The 23937-nt window shown below is 40.3% G+C and overlaps 4 protein-coding genes across 4 annotated transcripts; 1 reads left to right on the forward strand and 3 right to left on the reverse strand.

Annotated features, from left to right (window-relative positions):
- Positions 1-2378: 2378 nt before the first annotated feature.
- Positions 2379-4252, reverse strand: LOC144655365 (endosomal/lysosomal proton channel TMEM175-like). The gene has a single exon (XM_078515604.1). The coding sequence runs from the start codon at positions 4167-4169 to the stop codon at positions 2739-2741; it is 1431 nt and encodes a 476-aa protein (XP_078371730.1). The 5' UTR covers positions 4170-4252; the 3' UTR covers positions 2379-2738.
- A 1084-nt stretch (positions 4253-5336) lies between these two features.
- LOC144655364 (endosomal/lysosomal proton channel TMEM175-like) lies at positions 5337-8351 on the reverse strand. Its single transcript, XM_078515602.1, has one exon. It carries the CDS (start codon positions 8266-8268, stop codon positions 6790-6792), a length of 1479 nt encoding a protein of 492 aa, XP_078371728.1. The 5' UTR covers positions 8269-8351; the 3' UTR covers positions 5337-6789.
- Positions 8352-8466: 115 nt separating this feature from the next.
- Positions 8467-19924, forward strand: LOC144655388 (uncharacterized). The gene is made up of 10 exons (XM_078515635.1): positions 8467-8597; positions 9691-10097; positions 10929-10999; positions 11886-11948; positions 13156-13283; positions 14574-14670; positions 15722-15874; positions 16272-16450; positions 17704-17869; positions 18335-19924. Exons 1-10 carry the CDS (start codon positions 8515-8517, stop codon positions 18518-18520), a joined length of 1533 nt encoding a protein of 510 aa, XP_078371761.1. The 5' UTR covers positions 8467-8514; the 3' UTR covers positions 18521-19924.
- A 145-nt stretch (positions 19925-20069) lies between these two features.
- Positions 20070-22552, reverse strand: LOC144655421 (fibroblast growth factor 4A-like). The gene is made up of 3 exons (XM_078515682.1): positions 22273-22552; positions 22047-22147; positions 20070-20481 (listed from the first exon to the last, which is right to left on the reverse strand). Exons 1-3 carry the CDS (start codon positions 22373-22375, stop codon positions 20299-20301), a joined length of 387 nt encoding a protein of 128 aa, XP_078371808.1. The 5' UTR covers positions 22376-22552; the 3' UTR covers positions 20070-20298.
- Between the last annotated feature and the right edge of the window lie 1385 nt (positions 22553-23937).

Consider the following 23937-nt stretch of genomic DNA (forward strand, 5'->3'; position numbering starts at 1 on the left):
AGGTGTCAATCAGCGGAGATCCTAGCTCGGATTTCAAAGGTAAGTCTGGTTTTTTTGCCTCTCTTCGAAGCACTTGGAAATCCAGAAACATCAGCCAGAAAACCAAGGTCCGGTTCTTCAAGAGCAATGTCTAAAAAACTCTTATGTATGGTGCAGAATCCTGAAGAAGACATCTAAGACCATTCGCCACAAGCTAGAAGTCTTTCAGAACAGTTGTCTGCGAAAGATTTTCCGCGTATTTTGGCCAAACACAGTCTCACACTATGAGCTGCGTAGAATAACAAGAACAGAATCTATCACAAAAGTGCAGCGAAGGAGATGGATATGGATTGGTCATGTCCTTCGTATGACGCCTACTGCCCTAGGAAAAGTCACCCTCAGATGAACCCTGATGATGGCCGTAGAGAGTGAGGTAACCCACAAGAAACTGGAGAAGGACGGTGGAAAGAAAAATGAGAGACAAAGAATGGACATGGGACCACCTCGAACGAGCAGCGGCCGACAGTAGCCAATGGCGCTATCACGAGGAGGCCTTATGTGCACCCATACACGTAGAAGAGTAACTAACAAACTAACGAACCAACCAACCAACCATCCACCTACACAACCAACCAACCAACCAATTAACCAACCTACCACCCAACCATCTTACCAACCAACCAAACCAACCAACAAACCACCCATCCAACTAACCTTCTTACTTACCAACCAACCAAACAACCAACCACCTACACAACCAACCAACCAACCAACCAACTAACCAACCTACCACCCAACCATCTCACCAACCAATCAACCAACTAACCAACCTACCACCCAATCATCTTACCTACCAACCAACCAACCGACCAACCATCTAACTTACCACCAAACCACCCAAACCAACCAACTACACAACCAACCAACCAACCAACCTACCACCCAACCATCTCACCAACTAACCAAACTAACCAATCAACCAACTAACCAACGGCTACCACCCAATCATCTTACCTACCAACCAACCAACCGACCAAACTAACCGACCGACCGACCACCAACCAACCAACCAACCAATCAATCAATCAACCAACCAACCAACCAACCAACCAACCAACCAACCAACCACCCAACCAACAAACCAACCAACCAACCAACCACCCAACCAACAAACCAACCAACCAACCAACCACCCAACCAACAAACCAACCAACCACCCAACCAACAAACCAACCAACCACCAATCCAACCAACCAACCAACCAACCAACCAACCAACCAACAAACCAACCAACAAACCAACCAACCAACCAACAAACCAACCAACCACCAATCCAACCAACCAACCAACCAACCAACCACCAATCCAACCAACCAACCAACCAACCACCAATCCAACCACCAATCCAACCAACCAACCAACCAACCAACCACCAATCCAACCAACCAACCAACCAACCAACCACCAATCCAACCAACCAACCAACCAACCACCTAACCAACCAACCAACCAACCAACCACCAATCCAACCAACCAACCAACCAACCAACCAACCAACCAACCAACCAACCAACCACCAATCCAACCAACCAACCAACCAACCAACCAACCACCAATCCAACCAACCAACCAACCAACCACCAATCCAACCAACCAACCAACCAACCACCAATCCAACCAACCAACCAACCAACCAACCAACCAACCAACCACCAATCCAACCAACCAACCAACCAACCAACCACCAATCCAACCAACCAACCAACCAACCAACCACCAATCCAACCAACCAACCAATCACCAACCAACCAACCAACCAACCAACCAACCAACCAACCACCCAACCAACCAACCACCCAACCAACCAACCAACCAACCAACCAACCACCAATCCAACCAACCAACCAACCAACCAACCAACCAACCAACCAACCAACCAACCACCAATCCAACCAACCAACCAACCAACCAACCAACCACCCAACCAACCAACCAACCAACCAACCACCAATCCAACCAACCAACCAACCAACCAACCACCAATCCAACCAACCAACCAACCAACCAACCACCAACCAACCACCAATCCAACCAACCAACCAACCAACCACCAATCCAACCAACCAACCAACCAACCAACCAACCATCCAACCAACCAACCAACCAACCAACCAACCAACCACCAATCCAACCAACCAACCAACCAACCAACCAACCACCCAACCAACCAAGCACCAACCAACCAACCACCACCACCACCACCAACCAACCAACAACCACCACCAACCAACCCCACCACCCCACACTGCCCCACGAGAACAGACGAAGAGAGGGGGAGACACGGGGCGTGGTGGAGCAACAGCTGGACCGGAAAGAAATGAGATGACAGCCACGCAAAAGCTGTACCTCTTTACATTAACTTCATACACTTACTGCTGCAGGTGGCTACATTTTGCTACTTATAAAGAAATTTCAACCGTAAATATTCCATTACAAATGTAACTTTTTTTTCAACAAAAAATATAAGTATTTTCTGTATGAGTGGTTTTACTTATTCCGTGAAAGAATGTGTCTCAATTAGTGTCTAATAGTCAAAAGTAAACAAAAGAAAACAATGGAATTAGTGTATAATAGTGTCTAGTTGCTTACTATCACTTTATCTTCACTTTCTTAGAAGTCTAGCACTCAAAAACAATTTTAGAAAAAAACAAGTACCATAACTAATCAGTTTATATGGAAAATTTGTCCACTAAAGGCGTTCACTCGTTTTCCTCATTTTCTACAATGTCGTGAAATTCTGACTCAATCTCATGGTTACTTGGCGCCTGCTGTCTGCAGCGACAGCGGTCCCAGAAACAAGAGAAGACAATTTTCATCAGGATGAATATTACAGGAGTCAATCCAGCGGCTATGTGATATACATCATCTGACAGTGAGGCGCTTGGGCTCAGTGTGACTATAAACACCAGGAAGGTCATCAGTGGGATTATCGCCAGCTTCAACGCGAGATACGAGTGTGTTCGAGACGCCACGCGAGGATCCGCGCGAGCTTCCAGGTAATTAGGACCTTTGCAAAGCGCAATAACGAACACCATTGCTTGAGTTATACTGGCCATGAAGACTATGATCGTTCCCACCTGCACTGCAAGGCGGCTGTCTGATTTGCCGTGCCCAGCATAGCGGTTTAGCGTGACGTTGATCAAGGGTGACAGACCCACGAAAGCCAAGGAGATGTTGTTACAGACCAACATGACTTGATTGAGCTTCTCGATGTAGTGGAATAAAGAATGGTGCGTGAACCACAAGAGCGCCACCACCACGAACGTCGCTCCGTAAGTGAAAATTTCTGACTCCATGTGCAGTAACGTTTTCTGGATACCGTCACGATCGACGTCTGCTTTCGTGGGAAAATCTTCGGCCGTAATGTCCAAGATTAACAGCGTAGAAACAATCGCAAAGAGGCCATCGCTGAAGAACTCCACTCTCTCCTTGTCGATGAAATTTCCGAACATGCGATCGAATTGCGATCCTGTTAGATGCATGCGCTTCCACTTGCCATAAATGACTCCCACAAGACGATTGATGCAAGGCGAGATCACGACAATGGCCACAACGAATAGGGCGAGCTGGATCTTTGCCAAGCTGAGTGCACCAGCTAGAATATAGAGGATAGGATTGACGGCTTTCTTCACCAGCATGAGTCTCATTCTCTGCTTTATTTCTTGTTGGGAAAGATTCTCAAACTCGGGATCAAGCAGATGTGGTTGATGAAAGGCATACACTATCATGATCACTTCTAGGATTTCAAGCACGAGTAGATTTCCACAGATCAGCATCATGGGCAGATACTTCTGGGTAAACATTCCCTCCAGAGCGCAGGTGAACGGGAGAAATGAAGTGAACAGCAGAGATGCAAGGTTGAACCAGACCAGCACATCATCCACTCGCGACAAGATTCGAAAGCGAAGAACATGCGATTCCCACACGGCGCAGATCACAAGAAATCCGACCAGATAGATTATCAAGCGAGGCCATTTGTCACTGAGCTGATCCGCTAGGCTGGATGTTTCCACAGCTCGCTCCTCGAGTTTCCTTATCGGCAGAACTAAAATTGTCGCTACTATGGCGAACACGGCATCGTTGAAACATTGCAAACGCTTCAGATGAAAAAGGTCTACTTCTTCTGTCATGGCGCTTCTTGAAAAGTGAAAAATGTGGCTTTATATCGAAAGTTCCGGTTTTCAGCAAAGTAAGCCTTCCTAGAAAATCTCGTGACACGAATGTTTTTGAAGGACAGTAATCTTATCCTTGTCAGTTGAGTCACGCAATCGCACGCCGGGCCACCTCACGACATCTTGAGATGTCTTTTGAAAAGGATATTTTACCGTTGAAAAGTCCTATAAAATATTTCCCAACACAATTTATCGCGTGCATTAAACCGCGAAAAAAAACAATCGATATTGGTCGGCAGCAAACACGCAAGGTTTTGTGTGTGTGTGTCCGCAATCTCGCATTTCAACGAATAAAGGCCCCTGGCCGGACGAAGCTGTAGTTTGGTTAGATCCGGGGTATCTAATCGTACAAAATCGAACCAAAAATCAATCGAACCCAAATCATTCGATTGGGTTCGGTAATCGAACGAAATCGAACATCTATTTTGCTGTGAGTTCGATTTACGAACTAATTGGACCCATCGAACACAATCGAACGCAATCCGATTCGATTTTGTTTGGAATCCGTCTTTTGATAAGTAAATCACGCATGAAATCAGTGCACCGTACAAAATGCCCGCAATATAAACAAACAGGAGTTTGGTAATCGAACGTTCGATTGAGTTCTATTGTCGCCTGTTAGTAATCGAACGTTCGATTTTGTTCGTTGTGCGGGTAATCGAACGTTCGATTTTGTTCGATCGACCAAATTTTATTGCGAGTTCGATTATGTTCGATAACCAAACCCAATCGAACGATTGGTGTTCGATTGGGTTCGATTACCGAACGTTCGATTGGATACGCCAGGTTTGATATATTGAATCGGAAGAGCCGATATTGAACAACCACGTTTCCAGGGCATTTGAAATTGAGATGATAGATAAACAACAGAGGGCATTCAGGCGTGAGTGCACTGTTTTCCTGCGGTTTGGACAAGGAGGGGTTTGGCTGTCTCTTCCCCCATCACTCCTCGTGGCTCTTAAAAAAGCTTCACCCCACAATCACTTCCTGAACTTTGGGAGAAAAATTAAAAAGTCTGCAAGCAGTCTAGAAGGACCATGTCACAGGGATATGCAGAAATAAAATCACATGTCAGCTAGTGTGTTAGCACCTTATGGATAGGGATATGTAGTGATGAAACATAGCTTCTAATGTTTTCAACATTTTTAATGCAAAAGCTACCTTTTTTACATTTTCTTTATACACTTACAGCTGTAAGTGGCTAAGTTTTGCTACTTAAAGTAATTTCTACCGTAAATATTTCGTTACAAAAGTAACAATCTCTTTTTAACAAATTATAAAATATATACTTAACAAAGCATTTTCTGTTATCTTCACTTTCTTAGAAGTCTAGCTCTCAAAAGCAATTTTTGAAGACATGTTATTGTATTTGATAATGGTAAAAAAATAACCTTTAACTGTAGTAGAAAATAGTATGCTGTCTATCTTATGATAACTTCATTGTGTAGTTCCAGAAAACGTCCATACTCCCCTCACAGAGGGGATTGGAAATTCCTTGGGGTGAGTGGGGAGGGGGTCTCAAAGATCAAAAGGCCAAAAACTTAAGGGGGGGGGGGTCTTAGGAAAAATCCCTTCCATGGTGAAGGTATGAATAATTTATGGCACTACACATGTATTTGTAATTTTTAACTCTACAAAATAACTTATTCAATTTGTATCAGCAGGGGTGGTGAATGATAAATCCGAGACTTTGTGAGACAGCAAGACTAATATCTTTTTGTGATTCTAAAGCTTTATTAGCCTTGCAAAAGAAATCAAGACTCTGAGACTGCATTGTAAAATACTGCAATTGTCAAAAACCACCAATTTTTGACCTGTCAAATTGCAATTAACCCACAAACTACCATCCTTTTCCTCACTTTTTTAAGCATAAAAAACATGTGCTAATGAAGACTACTACTTTTCTTGAGTCTTGAACTCTTAAACTTTATCTATTTCAAATTATTCTGCATGTTCAGCTTTGGTTTATACACAGATTCCTATTTCCACCAAAAGGTTAATAACACGTTTGGCAAAATGTTCTGTACAATAATACAAAAAATATACAGAACAACAGCTTTATGCACACTGTACATGTTGTTTTTTAAGTTAACAGTACACTTCACAATAAAGTGAAACCTCATGGAAGTGAACAACCACTTGGGACCATAAAAAAATGTCCACCTACCGGTAAGTGGAGGGGGACGTGGGGGCAGGAGCCCAGGAGAAAAGGGGTGGTAAGTGGGTAAAGGGAGGGCGGGAAGTGGGATTTCTAAGATGGCAGGAACCAGGAGAAAACAAGTAAAATTTTGCAACATTTGGTTATGTTTTGCAATAGGTATGGGACAACAAGGAGAGAACCGCAATGGAAAGGGGCGGGAGATGGGAGTAAAAAAAATATGAGAAGCGGGGTAACAGGCACAGGAGGCCGGAGCTTCAGACCTCCTGTCCTGCTGCACACTTAGAGAGGTGTCTGCTTATAGGATGTTTAAATGTAGCACTTGTATGTGGCTGGTACTATGACTGCATGTCCACTTACAAGATGTGTGAGCCCATGGGACTTTTTTGTGTGTGGAGGTTCCACTGTTCATGAACACCATTAAACTTTTAATGAATCTGTTAAACTACTGTCACCTACACCTTTCTTTTGCACCCTCAGCCTGCTCCTGTGTGGAGGCGGGATCCAAGTCTCTATATCTGGATCAATAGCAATGTCGTGCCTCATCACCCCTACCTCCCTTCGGCCAAAGCTCAGTTTCAGTGCTAGGAACAAAAATGGGGTTACAAATACGGCAGTATGAAAAGTTATATATATTGCCCAGTTACTTTTACTCAGTGTGGTGTAGTACACTACAAGGCTAATGAGGGGTATAATGGTGAGTTTCAGGGCCAAGTAGCAGTGACTGCTTTTTGAAATGGATGGGTTAACCTTGGGTTCCAGGTGAGTGGGGCCTTTCCACAGCGCAACAACAAATACAGCTGCTTGGGACAAACTTGCCATGGCTATAGCTACAGAGCCAAACTGCACAGCAAGCTTAGTGCTATCACTGGTTTGATTTGGGTCATCAGCATATCTGTTCAGAATGGCCACAATAAAAGGGAAGAAGCCAATAAAAGCCAAAGAAATGTTGTTGGCAACCAACATCAGTTGATTCATTGTTTTGATGCAGTGAAAGAGAGAATGATGAATAAACCAGAGAAGTGCAATGACAATGAAGTTTGCAGCGTACACCAGGAACTTGGGCCACATGTTCAGCACAGTTTTGTCAATCCCATGTAGCGTGACATCCGAGTCTTTGGGGAAGTTCTCTGTTGTAATGTCAAGCACAAGCAGAGTTGCCACTATAGAGAACACACCATCACTAAAACATTCTACTCGCTCCGTGTCGATGTAGTTGCCAAACATCAGGTTAAAATCAGCTCCAGCGACGCGAATCGCCTTGCATTTTCGAAACAGAAAGCCAATTAAACGATGAATGCATGGGGTGAAAACAACAATTGAGATTAGGACCCCGGAAGTGATTGAATTAACCGTACTAACAGATGCCGCGAGCACATACAGCAATGGATTGAGCAGTTTCTTTGCCAGCATATAGTCTCTTCTTTCCTTCTGTTGCTCTTTCGGTAACTCCTGTAGTTCGTCTATGAGGAGATATTCTTGATGAAACGAATACAATATCATGGCCACTTCCAGAAGTTCCACGATAAACATGTCTCCGCAAATCAACAAAAGCGGAAGGTATTTCTTTGGGTATTTTCCCTCCAGGGCACAAGCGAACGGTAAAAACGACGTGAACATGAGCGAAGTGAGGTTCAACCAAACCAACACATCGTCTACATGAGCAAGAACCTTAAATCGGTGCACGTGAGATTCCCAGACGGAGCAAATGACAAGGAAAGCGATGAAATACACCACGAGCTGTACCCATCGATCATCGAGCTCGGTTTGAAGATCACGTTTGGAGTTTTCTTCAAGTCTTCGGATCGGAAGAATCAAAATTGTCGATACTATGGCAAACACAGCGTCGTTAAAACATTTTAGGCGGTTAAGATGAACCAAATCACGTTGATCCGCCATGTTTACGGTACAAGGAATCACTTGGGAATCATGTGATAATCTAGCCTGCGCCGCAGACGTAACTTAACCGGAAATCACTTCGAAGCATTGCTTCAGACCATGTGGAGAGACAGCTGATGACGTATTACACCACGTCCGGTCAGGATTTAAATCAGGATTTAGATTAAACTTCGGAAAGGCGCGAAATTATTCCGAGGATTTCCGAAGATTTTTGTTTCGTCGTTCATCGTCGTGCCATAATCCAAGATGGCGGGCGACAAAAAGGAATCAAAAGAGGTAAACCACGATAATTGCAAGAAGATTGATATCTTTGAGGCTTCACAATGTGGGTAAGTGTGAGGGAAATAATGGTCGAACTTCTGGTTCATTTTTATGACAATCAACTCAAAATCTGACTTTTTAAGTCTTTTCTTTCCAAATCGCGTGAAACCTGCTGCACTGCACTGCATTACGAATTTGCTTACTTTTTATTTTTACTGCACTAACCTTCCCTAGTGAGATCTGCGTTCACCACATGGTGATCTAACACAGGTTAAACTTTGCAAAGAAAAAAAGACGCACTTTTTAGGTAGTAAGCTTGCAAAGTTGACCACGTAACAACAAACGTAAGCTTACTTTTTACCCCGTTGAAACCCCGTTTACCTTTGGGACCGCAGAAGGTGTCTCTATTTAATAAGGTGTTAATCTTAGCGGGTTGATTTAACAGAAAATGTATGAGATAAAGACCAAAACCATTCCTTATATATAACACGGCGACTGTGTTTAAACGGGTGTCCTTTAAGCGGGGCTCGACTGCAGTAATTTAAGCTTCTGGTTGTTTACAATATCTTGCGTAGCAACTCGTGCGTTTTGCATGCTCTCATGTGTAGATCTGGAGAAGTCACTTTACAGGGTGATTTTACTATCTTTTCATGTCGAAACGATAATACCAGAAAGTAATCGTTAACAGGAAATAAAAGTGATCTTTTTTTAAAAAAAAAGAGAAAGTATCTGAGCTATAAGTAATAACCATATACTCTGCAAATAATTTCTTAAACACCTGCTTCTCCAACTAATTGTTCCATTTTGATAATTTTATATTCCAGTTTTGATCATATAACACATTCTTTGAGTGGTCATGTAGTCCGTTTCCATGTGCTCATGTAAACAAGGTTATGATATATCATTAAGAAGTAGAAACCGGCCACTTGTTTTTTTACAAAGCCTGATACAAACCGCCAGTCTTCAAAAAAGTTTGGGAGAATTCAAAAGGACCTATGTTGACCTTTGCCAGGAGATTACATAAACTTTCAAATTGTCCTTATTTCCTTATCATAAGTCTGGCTTTTTCCTTAAATAGAAAGAAACTCAAGTATGTTTTATTCCAAGATTTCCCAAAATAATGATGATGATGATAATGATATATATATTTTTTGTACACAGAGATACCAAAATGTGCAGAGAACTTGTTGGCCAGCATGGTGTGAAAATCCTGAGCACATACGATAGTCATGGACATACTCCTTTGCACTGGGCAGCCTTAGGCGGTTACAGCGAAGTGATCAAATTCTTTATAAACTGTGGGGTGGAAGTAAACCAACAAAGTCGATCGGACTATGGACCTTACCCTATTCACTGGGCATGTGTTAATGGTCATATTTTATGTGTGGATCTTCTCATTCAAAACGGAGCTTCAATAGACTGTACCGACAATAAAGGCTGTACTCCTTTAATTATTACTGCGCAGTATGGGAAAGCAATGTTGGCTGGATATCTTATAGGCAAGGGAGCAAAGACATTCCTGACAGATCATGAAGGAGATTCAGCTCTACATTGGGCATGTTTTAAAGGTCATAAATATTATTTAATAAGTATACTTTGGTGAAAAAATCTAACACAATCTTTTATTCAGGGATCTTTGAAGTGTACACAAGGATCTTTAAGGATCCTTAACAACAATCCACAAAGATCTTGCAGGATCCTCAGATTATCCTGATAAGATTTTTCAGCTTCTTGCTAAGTCCCTGCAAAGATCTTGTAAGATCCTGCAGGTTCCTTATTCAGGGCCCTGCAAATGTCTTGCAGTTCCCTGGAAAGATCTTTACAGGGTCTTTCAGTTAAGAATCTTTGAAACTCTTAAAAAGATCTTCAAATAAAGATCTTTTGCAGGTCTTTGAAAATCACACAGGCTAGAATCTTGTCATAAAGGCTAGAATGTCATTGTAAAAACATTAATGCATTTTACTTAACAACCCTCCGAGTTAAGACCATTTTAGTCTCCATGGAGCTGGCGACTAAATTTGAACCAAGGTCGTCAGACTGGCGACTAAAATTGAGAGGAATGATTGAAAGTATCAGCATAATTTGGTGACTAAAATTTTTCACTGGCGACCAAAACTTGAGTAGTTGGTGGCCGAATGGCCACTAAGTTAAAAAGTAAACTTGGAGGGTTGCTTAAATCCATTCAATAACCCTGAACACTGGTTTAAGCCTGTCATATGATTAACCTGCATTTTGGAATCCATGTAGTATATAAAATTAAACTTACATTCACAAATTTGAATAATCCTTACCCAGAAATCTTGCATTAGGAATTCAAAGAATTCTTACACAGGAATACAGAAAGTCCCCACATATGGCAAAAATGATCAATGGCAAACTATGCATTTCTGTATTTGCAGGTCATAGCGAAGTTGTGCAGTTACTGCTCTATTCTGGTTTTGATCCAAAGCAGAAAGACAGGTTTGGTCAGGTATAGTAAAACAGTCAAAACTCTGTTAAATATTATATTCTGAATTTATGCATTGTTATTTGTATGTAAAATGTACAAATTATTGGACTTCATATACCTTCAACAGTATTGTTCTGTCCCATATACTGAATCCTACTTGTAACTATTTCTTTTGTGGACTCGTTAAGTAAAATATTGGCTGGATGGCGGAGTGGGACAGGGGGGTCTCAACCTCCCGCCTCCCTTTTCCATAAGCCGTTCTCTCCTCTTTGTCCCATATCTACTGCGAAATATAACAAAATGTTGCAAAATTTTACTCATTTTCTCCAGGTTCCTGACACCTTAGGAATACCGCCTCCTGCGCTCTGTTCTTGTGCTTCCCACCCCTTTTTTCCTGGGTTCCTGTGCCCATCTCGCGGTGGCCTAATGGTTAGCGCGCTCGCCTCCGAGTTGAACGGCCCGGGTTCGAGGCCTGGCCGGGGCGCTGCGTTGTGTTCTTGGGCAAGACACTTTACTCTCACAGTGCCTCTCTCCACCCAGGTGTATAAATGGGTACCAGCGAATTTACTGCTGGGGGGTAACCCTGCGATGGACTAGCATCCCATCCAGGGGGGAGTAGCAAAACTCCTAGTCGCTTAATGCTACGGAAACCGGGATAAGCTCCGGCCTGTATGGGCCACTAGGCTCGAAGACGACTTTAATCCTGTGCCCATCCACTTGCTGGGGCTGGGGTATTTCTCAAATCCTTTGCAAGACCATGGACAAGTTGAAATTATGCAAGTAAGGGTAAAAGAGGAGAGAAAAGACACTGACCACAATGTAATGTATCTGTGATGTGTTAAGTTATGTTTTACACTATACTTGTGGTGTGTTTTTTATAAAATTAAATTGAAGCCTGCGATTTCAGACACCTCTTCATCTGGCCAGCCTCAGTGGGGACCTAACTACAGTTGAACACATTGTAGACATGGTAGGCATTGAGTATTTGCATCAGCTTCATCTTGTCAGTGTAAAAACTGTATGTACAACCTTTGAATTTTTAAGTATGAGTATAATTAAGATGGGAGGCATGGTGGCCCAATGGTTAGCTTGCCAGACTCCGGATCAAGCGGTCAGGGTTCGAGCCCTGGCCGGGGCACTGCATTGTGTTCTTGGGCGAGACACTTTATTCTCATAGTGCCTCTCTCCAACCAGGTGTATAAATGGGTTCTGGTGAATTTACTGCTAGGGGTAACCCTGTGATGAACTAAAATCCCATCCAGGGGGGGATAGAAATACTAGGCGTGGTGAATGGTCCTTCAAAAAGTGCGTGTCTCGCAAAATTTTAGCCAAATTTCAGGGGTCTCGTCGTCTCGAATTTTTCTCTGACGCCTTCTCGCAGTCTCGATTTCCTTTGTAAGGCTAAAAAGGTCTCGGGCTCGCAGAAAATATATCAGTCTCGCTGTCTCGCAAAGTCTCGCATAATTTTACCATTCGACACCCCTAAATACTCCTAGCTGCTTAATGCTGTCGGAAACCAGGATAAGCTACAGTCCTGATGGGCCACTAGACTCAACAACAGGCTTTACCTTATCTTTAATTTTATATCACTAAGCTACAAAGGTGTGTTGCAAAGGTTAACCCTTTTGAGCCCCAAAAGTGATCAACATTGAAATTCTGTTATGAATATCAACACATTGTCAAGCAGAGAGGTGATGAGAATAAAGGAATTTATTTTATCTTGATGCATGATACAATTTTATGAAATAATACAGTTGTATATAATAAAAGGCATTGCTTGACTGATGGAAAAGTGGTTTTAACCCTTTTTTTGTAAAAAAACAGTGGCACTTTTATTAGCTAGCAGCTAGCTTGCATTATTATATCGGTCCTACCCAGTACTATCCTTCAAATCTATCATTCATTATTTCTGCAAATCTTTAATAATGACAGAGTATACTTCCTTTTCTTATAAGTGAGCTTCTCTAACTTGCATTTAGCAAACCAGTGCAAGAAAGTACAGTAAGGCTTTACGTAAGCAAAAAGCAAGAAAGCCCAATGCTACTGTAAGTCTGTCATTTGCTAACTTTTGATTTAAACCCCACTACACAGCTGGAAAAGCCTACTTATACAGACTGTATTCATATATATTGTCGTTAGTGATAATCTTTTAACTTTTGGAATTGTTTTTACTCTAGGATGTTCAGTTAGATGCTGTTGACAGTAATAACAAAACTCCTTTAAAACTGGCCATGGGGCGAGACCATAAGGAAATTGTGTATTATTTACAAGGCAAACTTAATCGAATTGTCTCCTGTCGTTTGAGGTGTGTACATTATTTTGTACTTTTTACTTTGAATTCTGTAAAGACAATCATAGCATGGCCTGTTTGAGTTCTTTTCTGTAAGGCTTCAGGCTAACTGTATTTGCAGTCATTTGAGCATGGTTTTAAAATTGTGATGTCAGCCTGTTGTTGCTATGACAACACCTGCATGTCAATGTTTGGGTTTAAATATATTTTAAAGGGGCTATGTCAGCAATTTTAGGCAATTTCGGCACTGACCAACTGGTCGTAGAATTAACTGAAATATCACAATAATGGCTTAAAACCATAGAGGAACTCAAAAGAAACACAGAAAGGCCAAAAAGGGGCATGGATGGGCAAAATTTGAGAAGATTAAAACGGATTGCGTTCGGGTAAACTTGAAAAACGTCGACTGACTTTTTTAAGTTTATCTCAATTTGTATGATGCTCGAGAATCATCCTTGTTTGTTATGTGGCTGTGATTTTGCCAATGAAAGACTTTTTCTCTGCCAATTTGAAGATTAGAGCTCTTAATTGACGAGAATAAATAGAATTACCTAAAATTGCGTGACATAGCCCCTTTAATTTGGTTTAAAATTTTAAACCCTAAATAAATTTAAACCACATCATCAATGTACATGTTAATGCTGTGTGTTCTGTCAGCTGTATGACCATTTCCACAATTCCCTAAAAAATCGCCCACATCTTTTTGTCAAGTATAAACTGTTGATTAAACAAACTGTCTCAAGTTAATTACCTTGTTTGAAAACCTTCAAAACAAATTGCCAAAATCAAACTATCCAAAACAAACAATCAAGCAAACAGACAAACAAGCCAAAACAACTTAAGTGGGGGGTATTAATCTTTATTAAAAACTAGCAATGGGTATATTGCAATTCCTGCATTTTGATTGGTTAACAGGCAATGGTATATAAGCCAATATACCATTGACCACAAATATGGTAGCCGATACGCATCAACAAAAACAGCTGGGGAGCTCAAATATTGCAATTCTTTGGGCATTTTTAATAAAACAATTATGAGATCATTATAGCCAACTCGGTGCTAGGTGCCTCGTTGGCTATCTACCATCTCATATCTAACATGCACGCTTGTTTTTCACCAGGCCCTTCCAAAATATCCTTGTTTGGCTTGAAGCAATGTGTGGTTATTGGTTGTGTAGCGGACACAAAATTAGCATGTCCATTGAGTTTACTATGATTAATCAGCATGCCACTTTGACGTTCTTGATCCCACTGTATTGGTTTTTCCTCTGTTTCTCATACTTGACTTTTAATATTTTCTTTTCAGAGACATCGTATTTGGCCCTCCTGGTAGATCTAAAGCAGCACTCTTATTTTATTTAGGAAACCTGTTCCTCTGGGGCTATCCTGTTTATTTCTTCTATGTAAGTATTTCTATGGGAGCAAGTATTGTGTTTTTACATGTGCCTGAACAGTACAAAGCTCCCAGAAATGTTGCTACTTAACAGCATTCTGATTATGGGTGATGGTTGAGTACCGTAAATGATCTAATAAACGCCCACTCTCAAATAAACGCCTCGTATCTAATAAACGCCTCCCCTGAAGTGCAAAGTTTGTATTAGACACCCCTCTCTAATAAACACCCTGTCTCTAATAGACGCCCCACCAAGAATCATCTCAAAAACCAAGGAAATGCTCCATAGAGTAAAATCACACAATAAAGTTAGTTTTTTGCTTGACTGGGACATCAACAGACCCTGATGACGATAAAAACCTTGATATCGAACTATGAACAACATCTCTAGGTTTTGCATTAGCGCAGATTAGATTAGTCTCCTACTCACCAACTCTGTTATGTATCTTCCTCCACTATAAAACTACCCATCCTATTTGTTTTGTTGACATTGTTACTGTTAAATTGAAATAAACGCCTCATATCTATTTAACGCCTCCCCTAGGACCCCAAAAATTTAATAGACACCCTGTGCGTTTATTAGATCATTTACGGTATGCCTCTTTTCTTTATAAGAACGTCAAATATTTTAAATTGAGAAAGAACTGAGACTGAATGTTTTTATTTCTTTCATAATTTGAGCCTAAAAATGTTCTTACCATGTCCTTAAGTCAGCAGTATATCAGAATTTCAAAAAACCAAGGCGAGTGTGAGCAGGTTGGAACCGATGAATGGCCCGTGTAGGCTCATTTGAGCTCCTTGGCTATTTCAAATGTTACATTTTGTTTTATTTCTAAGAAAGCACTGGAGAACCGTATTTAAAGCTAAATGCAAGTAAATAAAAATATTTTAAGCAAAGTCCCATGTTGCCTTTTTTGGGCGCATTCTTAGCACCTCCAAAATTCCAGTGTAGGGCCCCAAGGCTCCAGGTCCAAAAAAGGCAGTCTCCGGGCTCCATATATGAAAAAGAATTTCATCAAGCTGTGAGTAATTTTAACATTGAAACATTGTTTTTCTCGCAGGTTCTTCCTGACTCGTGGAGTTACATTCCTTGGGCTCACTACTTGTTTATTTTCCTTAATGTACTCATGTGGGTGTCTTTGTATTACGCCAACTCGAGGGATCCGGGATTTATCCCGTGCCACAGTCCCGATTATGACATGGCTCTAAAGCAGGTATGTTCACTTGGCAGCTTCGTGTGTCATTTCTCAAGCACTAAACGGGGTTTGCGCAGTGCCTATGCTTGATTTTCTCGGGAGATGTCGATGCCACTGGGGACACCCCCAGATAAACATAACGGGATGATCTTCAGGAAATTTGAAATGAATCCCAAGAAAACACCAGAATCTCGTTTGAGAATGTGGATTGAATTCATTTCCACCCCTTGGAAGAACCAATACTAAAGCGAGGGATAGACAGTTCCGAAAGTTGCGTTGTGCCACAGGTTACATTGTACGTCATTTCTCTCATCGACCATAGCTTTTGACCAGTGAGCGCGCTGAATTTTTCTCATGTATCGTATGAAGGTATTTTGCAGCCTGTCTTTTTGGTGATGTGTTTGCTTTGTCTTAGGTTCCATTCTATGAAGAGTGGCAGGCCAGGACAGGTCAGAATCCACTGGAGAACCTATGCCACACGTGTAGACTGGTGCGACCCCTGCGCGCAAAGCATTGTAGGATATGCAACCGGTGTGTTAAGCACTTTGATCATCACTGTCCGTACATTAACAACTGTGTTGGTCTTCACAACAGGTAAGCAACTGTCTTGTTGTACTTTGAAATTTAGTCATAAAGTTGTAGCTGGTAGTAGCTGGTAGAGGACGGTTGGAATGATCCTGTCTCTGTTCCAACCGTCCTCCATGAACGTAGTTTAAATTGTATTTCACCTGCATCTAAAGGCACAGTCTGATGATCGCTTCGTGTGTGAAACTCTGAGTAACTGTCCGTGAAGTTTCTATCTTTAATTATAGTATTCCGCTCTGCATGTATTTGCATTGAGCACTTCTACGATTGTGTGAAACCTTTTACATTTTTCTTTGTTAATTTTACTGATCAGATATCTGTTATATTTAGATACCGAGCAAAAAGGTCCAAGAATGCATAAGATATTGATAAGGCCGCCTTAGATCAATCTTCAGAAGCTTTGGACTAGGATTGCGTTGTTGAGATTGATTATTAAGATTAATATTAATCCGATTAATATTAATCTTAATAGATTAAGGCACGGCTCAAACTTCAATAATAGATTGTAATAATCTATTACTGGATTATAATAATCTATAACTGGATTATAATAATCTATTACTGGATTATAATAATCATTAGGATTAATATTAATCCGATTAATATAAATCCGAGTTGTCCTGTTAAAACAAGAGTTTCAAAGAATCAAAGTTTAAATACTTTTATTATTATTGTAAATAATATGAGGCACTTTAAGTTACTTATATTAAAATTACCTACCGCACCCCCCCCCCCCGCCCCCCCCCCCCCAAAAAAAAACGGTTTAACCGAGTTAATCTGTTTCATATTTTATACGGGAATAGCATTTGATTTTAGATGTATTTTGTACGGGAATGGCATTTGATTTAGAGGGTTTTGTTAGGGTAAGGTTTCCGTTTTTCTTCGGAGTTATTTCTAGTAAGTCGTCTTTGACGATTCTTCCGAAACAATGTTCTAGAAAGGACCATCACAGTGCTGGTTTTCGTGCACGCAAGTACTCTCGCCGAATCGTGTTCGTCAAATTTTGAGGCCACTAAATTTCGTCCATTTGGGTAATCAGACAGGTGGTATCTTGCATAGCCCCCCTCCTACCCCTACACAAGGTGGGTCCTCATCGAGTACACTTGTTATGATAATATAATATAATTAAAATATAATTTAAGTTTTTTCGGGGGTATGGTGGATCAAAGTGATAGTGTAATGGCGAGGGAAGGATGTTAGCTAAAGCGCTCGATTTTTATTAGCAAGTCAATAATAAATTGCTTTACCAACTTTTCTTCCAGGGGCCCGTTCTTCATATTCGTAACGTGTGTAGCATGGTGTAGTTTTATTACACTGTACTTTGCTATCACCATGCTGCACTTGTTCGGATTCAGCTGGATATTCCTTCTCGGATTGCTACAGTTTATTGTGGTATCCCTTCTCATGGGAGCTCTTTTCATCTTTTTAGTAAGTATGAACCGTAAAATTTGGCCCCGTTTTGTCCGACTTTTTCTTCTATGATGTACGAAATTTATTTGTCTTTATGCTTGCACGTGTGTTCACACTGAAAAAGAAAAACCTTGTAACGGCTAGGGTAAGGCACACGAAGGCGTAAGAAAATCTTCGGTTGGTTTACATTGCCTCGCAAGTTAAAAACAGGCTTTATAAAACCTCCTAAGGATGGCGTTCAAATTCTCGTTACCGGATGCCGATCTATATTTTCTTTGGCCCTCCTCAGGGGAAATTAATTTTTAATCAGGGAGCTGTACCTAGTTCTTCTCGCGCGACAATTTGCCTGTCGTGTTTGTCTTTACTCGATCGACGACTTTTTTGATAATCAGATGGAAGAACTCTACCTTTTTCTCACGGGTAACTTGTGTCACCGACTGAATATCTTTTTCACTTTTGACATGTTGTTTTCTTTTCCAACAGCTCAATCAAATTTCTATCAACCTTACTACTAATGAGAGAATAAACAAAAAGCGATACGCGTACCTCAGAGGACCATCCGGGATCTTCCTGAACCCGTTCGACAGGGGCTACTTTAAGAACTGGTTAGAATTCTTTCACTGGGTGGAACCATTCGACAAGAAACCTAACCTGATGTACAACGTGTAACGGATTATTTGGGACCTTGAAGTACCATATGGGTTATTTGTTTTATCTTCCTTGTGAGATGATCGCGAAAAGCCTGGCGAGAATTCGGTTTAACTGGTAAAACGATAGCACAGAACACAGAATCTTTGCCCATGCGTTTGATCAGTTGTGAGGCCACTTATCCAGCCTGAATATATAGACATTTGCCTCAAGAGCTGGCTGAAGTACTCTTACTTATAAATGACATAGTTACCATATTCCATAGCCAAGTTTCGCCGGGAGATTCTACCTCAACCCACCCATGGATGATGAAGTGAGTCTCCCATATCACCTACCCGCGTATCTAGATTTAAACCCAGTTACCGACTATAGGCAAACTCGCAATCTGATTTAGAACAAAAGCTCCAAATACCACGTGGCGCTAGAAAATTACAAGTGAAATAAAATAGGGGTGAAAGGTGCCAAAAAGAAGAAGAAGAAGGGCTGGTTTCTTTTTAAAAAATCCTTTTTGGCACTCGCAATCTGATTGGTTATGTAAGCGCGGTCTAATTTTCGAGACTGTTTTGGGAGCGCGCGCAAGAAAAATTGCTAAAATCACAAACCAAAACTACAGTATAAATAAACCACTTTCACTTAACTTGAAAAATATGGACGCGTTTATGGTGTGGCTATTATCCTAAATATAACGGGAACTGAAAATAATATATATAAATATCTGAGATATTTTAAGAGTAGATGGCCCACATACACTGTAAACAAAATATACAAGTATGTGTGCATTTTGTAGCGAGTCTTTTTTTCGTCAGCGCAACCTTTTACAGGTAATGGGACTCGACAAAATTCCCTAAAACAGATAAAAAGATTTTTATCAAGGCAGTGAATAGAAAGAGGTCACTATAATTACATGAAAAGTATATGTGGGCTTTGACTTAAAACAGTCAACGCTCTCTAAGACTGAAGTTCGTCTTGTAAACTTTTGTCGTGCGGATTTTGCCTTTATTAACCATCTGCCCTTGGTTCGCTGAGGATGAGATTTAATTACTGAAAATGCCAAATATTTTATTGACATTATAGTTTTAAATAACTGCAGAAGATAGCTTTAGGCAAGAATACCAAAAAAAAAAAACATATTGAGACTGACCTTACTCTTTTTAATGGTGCATTATACCTAAATTCTATGTTTTTTGTACGTTAGCACTATTCTTCCTTTATCTTCCCTGGGAACGAGGTTGGAATATTTTGATGATTTTAAAGTATATTTATGGAGTAGGAGAAGCAATTTACGGGTGGGCCGGGAATTAGTGAATTTGAAATATTAATAGAAATTTAAGATAAGAATGTTAGTTTTAAAAAAAAGTGATCTAAAGTGCTCTATTAACTTTCATCTCATTTCATAAAATTTACCAATAACACCTCGTAATTCCACAATAAGCTAGCAAAACGTGATCTTTGCAACAAAGACTAAATAGACATCAAATCTAAAAGAAGACCTTCACATTGAGTTTCTTTTAGTTTCAACATGTGTCAGATGTGTTTGCTGTGAAATGTAATACAAAAGTTGACAACTGTGATATCCCTATTTCTTCCGCGGTCCTTTATTTTAAGTCATTACAAATTAAATAAACGACAGTATGGATCAAGTTTTCTTTTAGTTTCAAACATGATCATGTATCTTACAGACACTTGATATTTATGACGTGTTTCTGAAATAAAATACTACCACAAGGTCATGTTAAATCTTTTGTTTTTCACATAGTTCTTCAGGGAAGAACACCTTGTCTTTTAGTTTCCATCACGCTTCAATTTAACGATTGCATAAGAAAAGCACACGAAACCTGCCCCAAAGCAGTTCTATTAGCGTTCTTGGGAACACCATTGCGTTTGAGCGCCAAATAAAATCCGACGTGGTGGTTCGACTCGTAGTAGTTAAAGCCGTCGCTGTGGTGAATCTCCTTCCATACACAGGATGGGTTCTCGCTGTCCTGGAAAAAACAATTACAGAGATCCATATGGTTAACTACTTGTTGGTTAAAATGCATAGTGAACGTAATTTTTTTGGGAAATTTAATTTTTTCATTTTCTATTAGGCTTATAATTCCAAAGTGAACCTCGAGTTAAGTACGGTGGTTCTGTCTTCTAAAGTGTAACAATTTTGTGATTTATTCACCAGGTAAACGTATGTTGCTAGGGTAGAATGTTAAGTTTCGAGCAGCTGACAGGTGCTGTTTTATGGGCAGGCATTTTTCTCTCTACCAAACCCGTCCAGGCTTTCTCTGTTTGTGGGGACGAACGAAGAAGTGGGCAAAGGAGAAACGGCGCGGACGAGGGAAAAGCTTTCTCGATCGCCCGTTCACACTAACCAAGAGGCTGAAACGGGCGCTGGACCAGCTTTGTTAAAAACTACTGAACTAGGGCACCTATATAAGCTATAAAGGGGATGTTACCTCAATGTACGCATACATCAGGTTTCGAATTCCAAATCATAGTAGGGGACCTCTACTAACTCACCTCTACTAACTATGTCCAAATTGAAAACGTCGGACAGACATACTCTGCCCTTGTGTCTTGGCAAAATTTCTACCAACTCATAAGAATTTGCTCATCATCACCAATTCACTTAATATCTTCATATTGGTGTTCTTGGCGCATTTTGCGTGGGCCTACTTTGTGACCCAAAGTCGCCCAAAGTCGCTCTAAGCATAAGTCATGGGGATAGTATAGATATTTTCTGAAACAATGCTTTATGGTGTACGATGATGATTCGAATTCCATGTACATGTATACCACAACTATACTTAGGTCAGTCACCTAAAATTGCCTAAAAGGTCACTTAAAATTGCCTAAAGTCGCTCAAAATCGCCCAAAGTCGCCCAAAATCACCTTAAGTCGCCCAAAATTGCCTGTAATTTTGGACAAAATAAGCTACAATCGCCTAAAGTCGCCTTAAGTCGCCAAAAGTTACGGCGACTTTGCGTTTGAGAGAAGATACTTAGCCATGATTTTAACACCTTTAGAAAGTATTTAACCAAAATCCAGCATAATCCCCATAATAGTGCCTCTTTAATTACATGATGGAGATTAACTTTCTAATTTTGGCGCGAGATTATCTCACTGACATAAAATATTTTTTATCCAGTTAGTCCAATATCTCAATAAAATCGTTGAGAGATGTTTGAGCTGTGTTTGTTAACACTTACTTAGAACCATCACTTACTAGTAAAATGTTGAAAATTAATTAGAAAACGGCATTCCTTTCAAGAAAAGATCATTTCTCTGGTTTTGCTGCTAATTTAACCCCAGTCTAACCTTTAAACCAGCAAAGAAAAAAAATTACATCGATTGGAAAAATTCCGGCACAAGTATGGATAAGCTATAGATAATGTTTTGAAAACTACGATAGTACATTTGAAACGAGAAAGCATGTTTCGAATTTGTGCCCATCCGTTTTCATGATGTCTAAAATTTGAATATGACAGTTACAAGTTTATAAAGTGCAATTAAAAGAGGATAGAGAGCCACTTTAATGATAGGTTATGATAAGGCTTACCGTTGTGTATAAATTCCCTTGGGCATTGATCGCAATATAAACATTGGTCTTTTCTGCTCGAATGGTAACCTCGCTGAAATCGATCGTTTTCATTTCTAAAACTGGGAAAACAAAAAGGAAGCCATTTGAGTGAGTGATTTTTGAATGACTCGATGATTAGCAAAATTGTATATTACTTCGCGGTGATGAATGTATATTATAAATCGCAGACATTTTTCTATCTTACCACAGTGTTCATCTTGGGTTCTCGAGCCACCAATGTTCTTCTGTTCGTCAATTTGAAGATAATAACCCCACCTTGACGTCAAAATCACTCTTCGGGACACCATGGTGAATCAAGTCTACTTTCCACTGTCTAACAATTAATCAAATTTCACTTCTGGTAGAAATCTCTGATCCATTCCAGACGGACAAACACAGCGCAGACGTGCAGTGGAGACTATACATAGAACAAGTGATGTTACAGTTCAAAGGTAGTGACACATCGATTAAAATGAAATGTAAGTTGATCGGCCGGAACCAAAGAACGTGTTCATGATGAACACGTTCTTTTATGTGAAAAAAAAACAAACACTATAAATACTTCAGTTTCAACCGATTCTTTAAATTTTTTTGATCCTCTCGTCAACTTCGTCATTCAAATACTTTTTTAAAAAAGCTTTTGCTTTTTTATACCAAATATCAGATGAACGCCTAGTTTGGGTATCGTACCGGGAATAGTTTAAATAGTAATCATTTCAGTATTCGATCTTCCCTAGATTTTTCACGATTGTGCTAGCACTTAATTATATTTTAGTTTTATAAAACGAGACGTCGCGGCGATCCAATAAAGATAATAAAACCGACTAGAAATCAAACTGGCTGGCTACAAAATTGTTAATTCAGTTTTTTTCATTTTCACTAACGCAACAGTTTTCTTTGCCCTGAAAAACCAGAAATTCAGAGAGAGGATGTTTTAGGGTCACGTGGGGTGTTGGCGTGAGTTTCTTAAAATAATTTAGACACCGCCCCACGTTTACAAGTCATACACGTGGGGTCAGTAACACAGAAAGTATTGGATTTGTGGTTTACATCAAAACGTTGTGGGTGTCTGACTAGACGCTAATAAATTACAGTGGAATACAGACCCCTCTGTCTATTTATCTGGCTTCCAGGCTTCCTGAAATCTCTTAGAATTGAAGATTCTGCTCTCAGTCGTATTTCCTTTAAAGCCTAGTATAGTCGGTGGCTAGGCCCTTCCTGATTATGCTAGCATTTTTTCCGGAATATTTTGGCATTTTTGTCGCTTTTTCTCCAAAAAGAATTGCTAGCACAATTCAGCATTTCCGCCATTTTAATCTAAGTTATTGTTGTCAAAAGCATAACTTTGGTTGTTTTTCAGTGGTGTTCTAACAATGCTAAAGACCTAAGGAAACTTCAATTTTCCAAGCTCTCCACATAAATACTGTCTCTCCATACCAGTTCTGACTTGGAAGAAGGCCTAGCCGGTCAGCGGTTAACTTAAATTTTCGGGATGTACTTCATGTATCCCTTATTATAGTGTATTCAGATTATAGTGTATTCAGATGGTTATTCCCCTTTATTTTCATGTATTCCCCTGTATTCTCCTGTATTCTCATGTATTCCCCTATATTCTCATGTATTCCCCTGTATTCTCATGTATTCCCCTGCATTCTCATGTATTCCCCTGTTTTCCCCTGTATTCCCCTGTTTTCTCTTGTATTCCCCTGTATTCTCATGTATTCTCATGTATTCCCCTGTATTCTCCTGTATTCTCGTGTTTTCTCCTGTAATCCCCTGTATTCTCGTGTTTTCTCCTGTATTCCAATGTATTCCCATGTTTTTTCCTGTATTCTCTTGTATTCTCATGTATTCCCGTGTTTTCTCATGT

The sequence above is a fragment of the Oculina patagonica genome, chromosome 5, assembly GCF_052425735.1.
Source record: "Oculina patagonica isolate OP01 chromosome 5, crgOcupat, whole genome shotgun sequence".
NCBI classification, from domain to species: Eukaryota; Metazoa; Cnidaria; class Anthozoa; order Scleractinia; family Oculinidae; genus Oculina; species Oculina patagonica.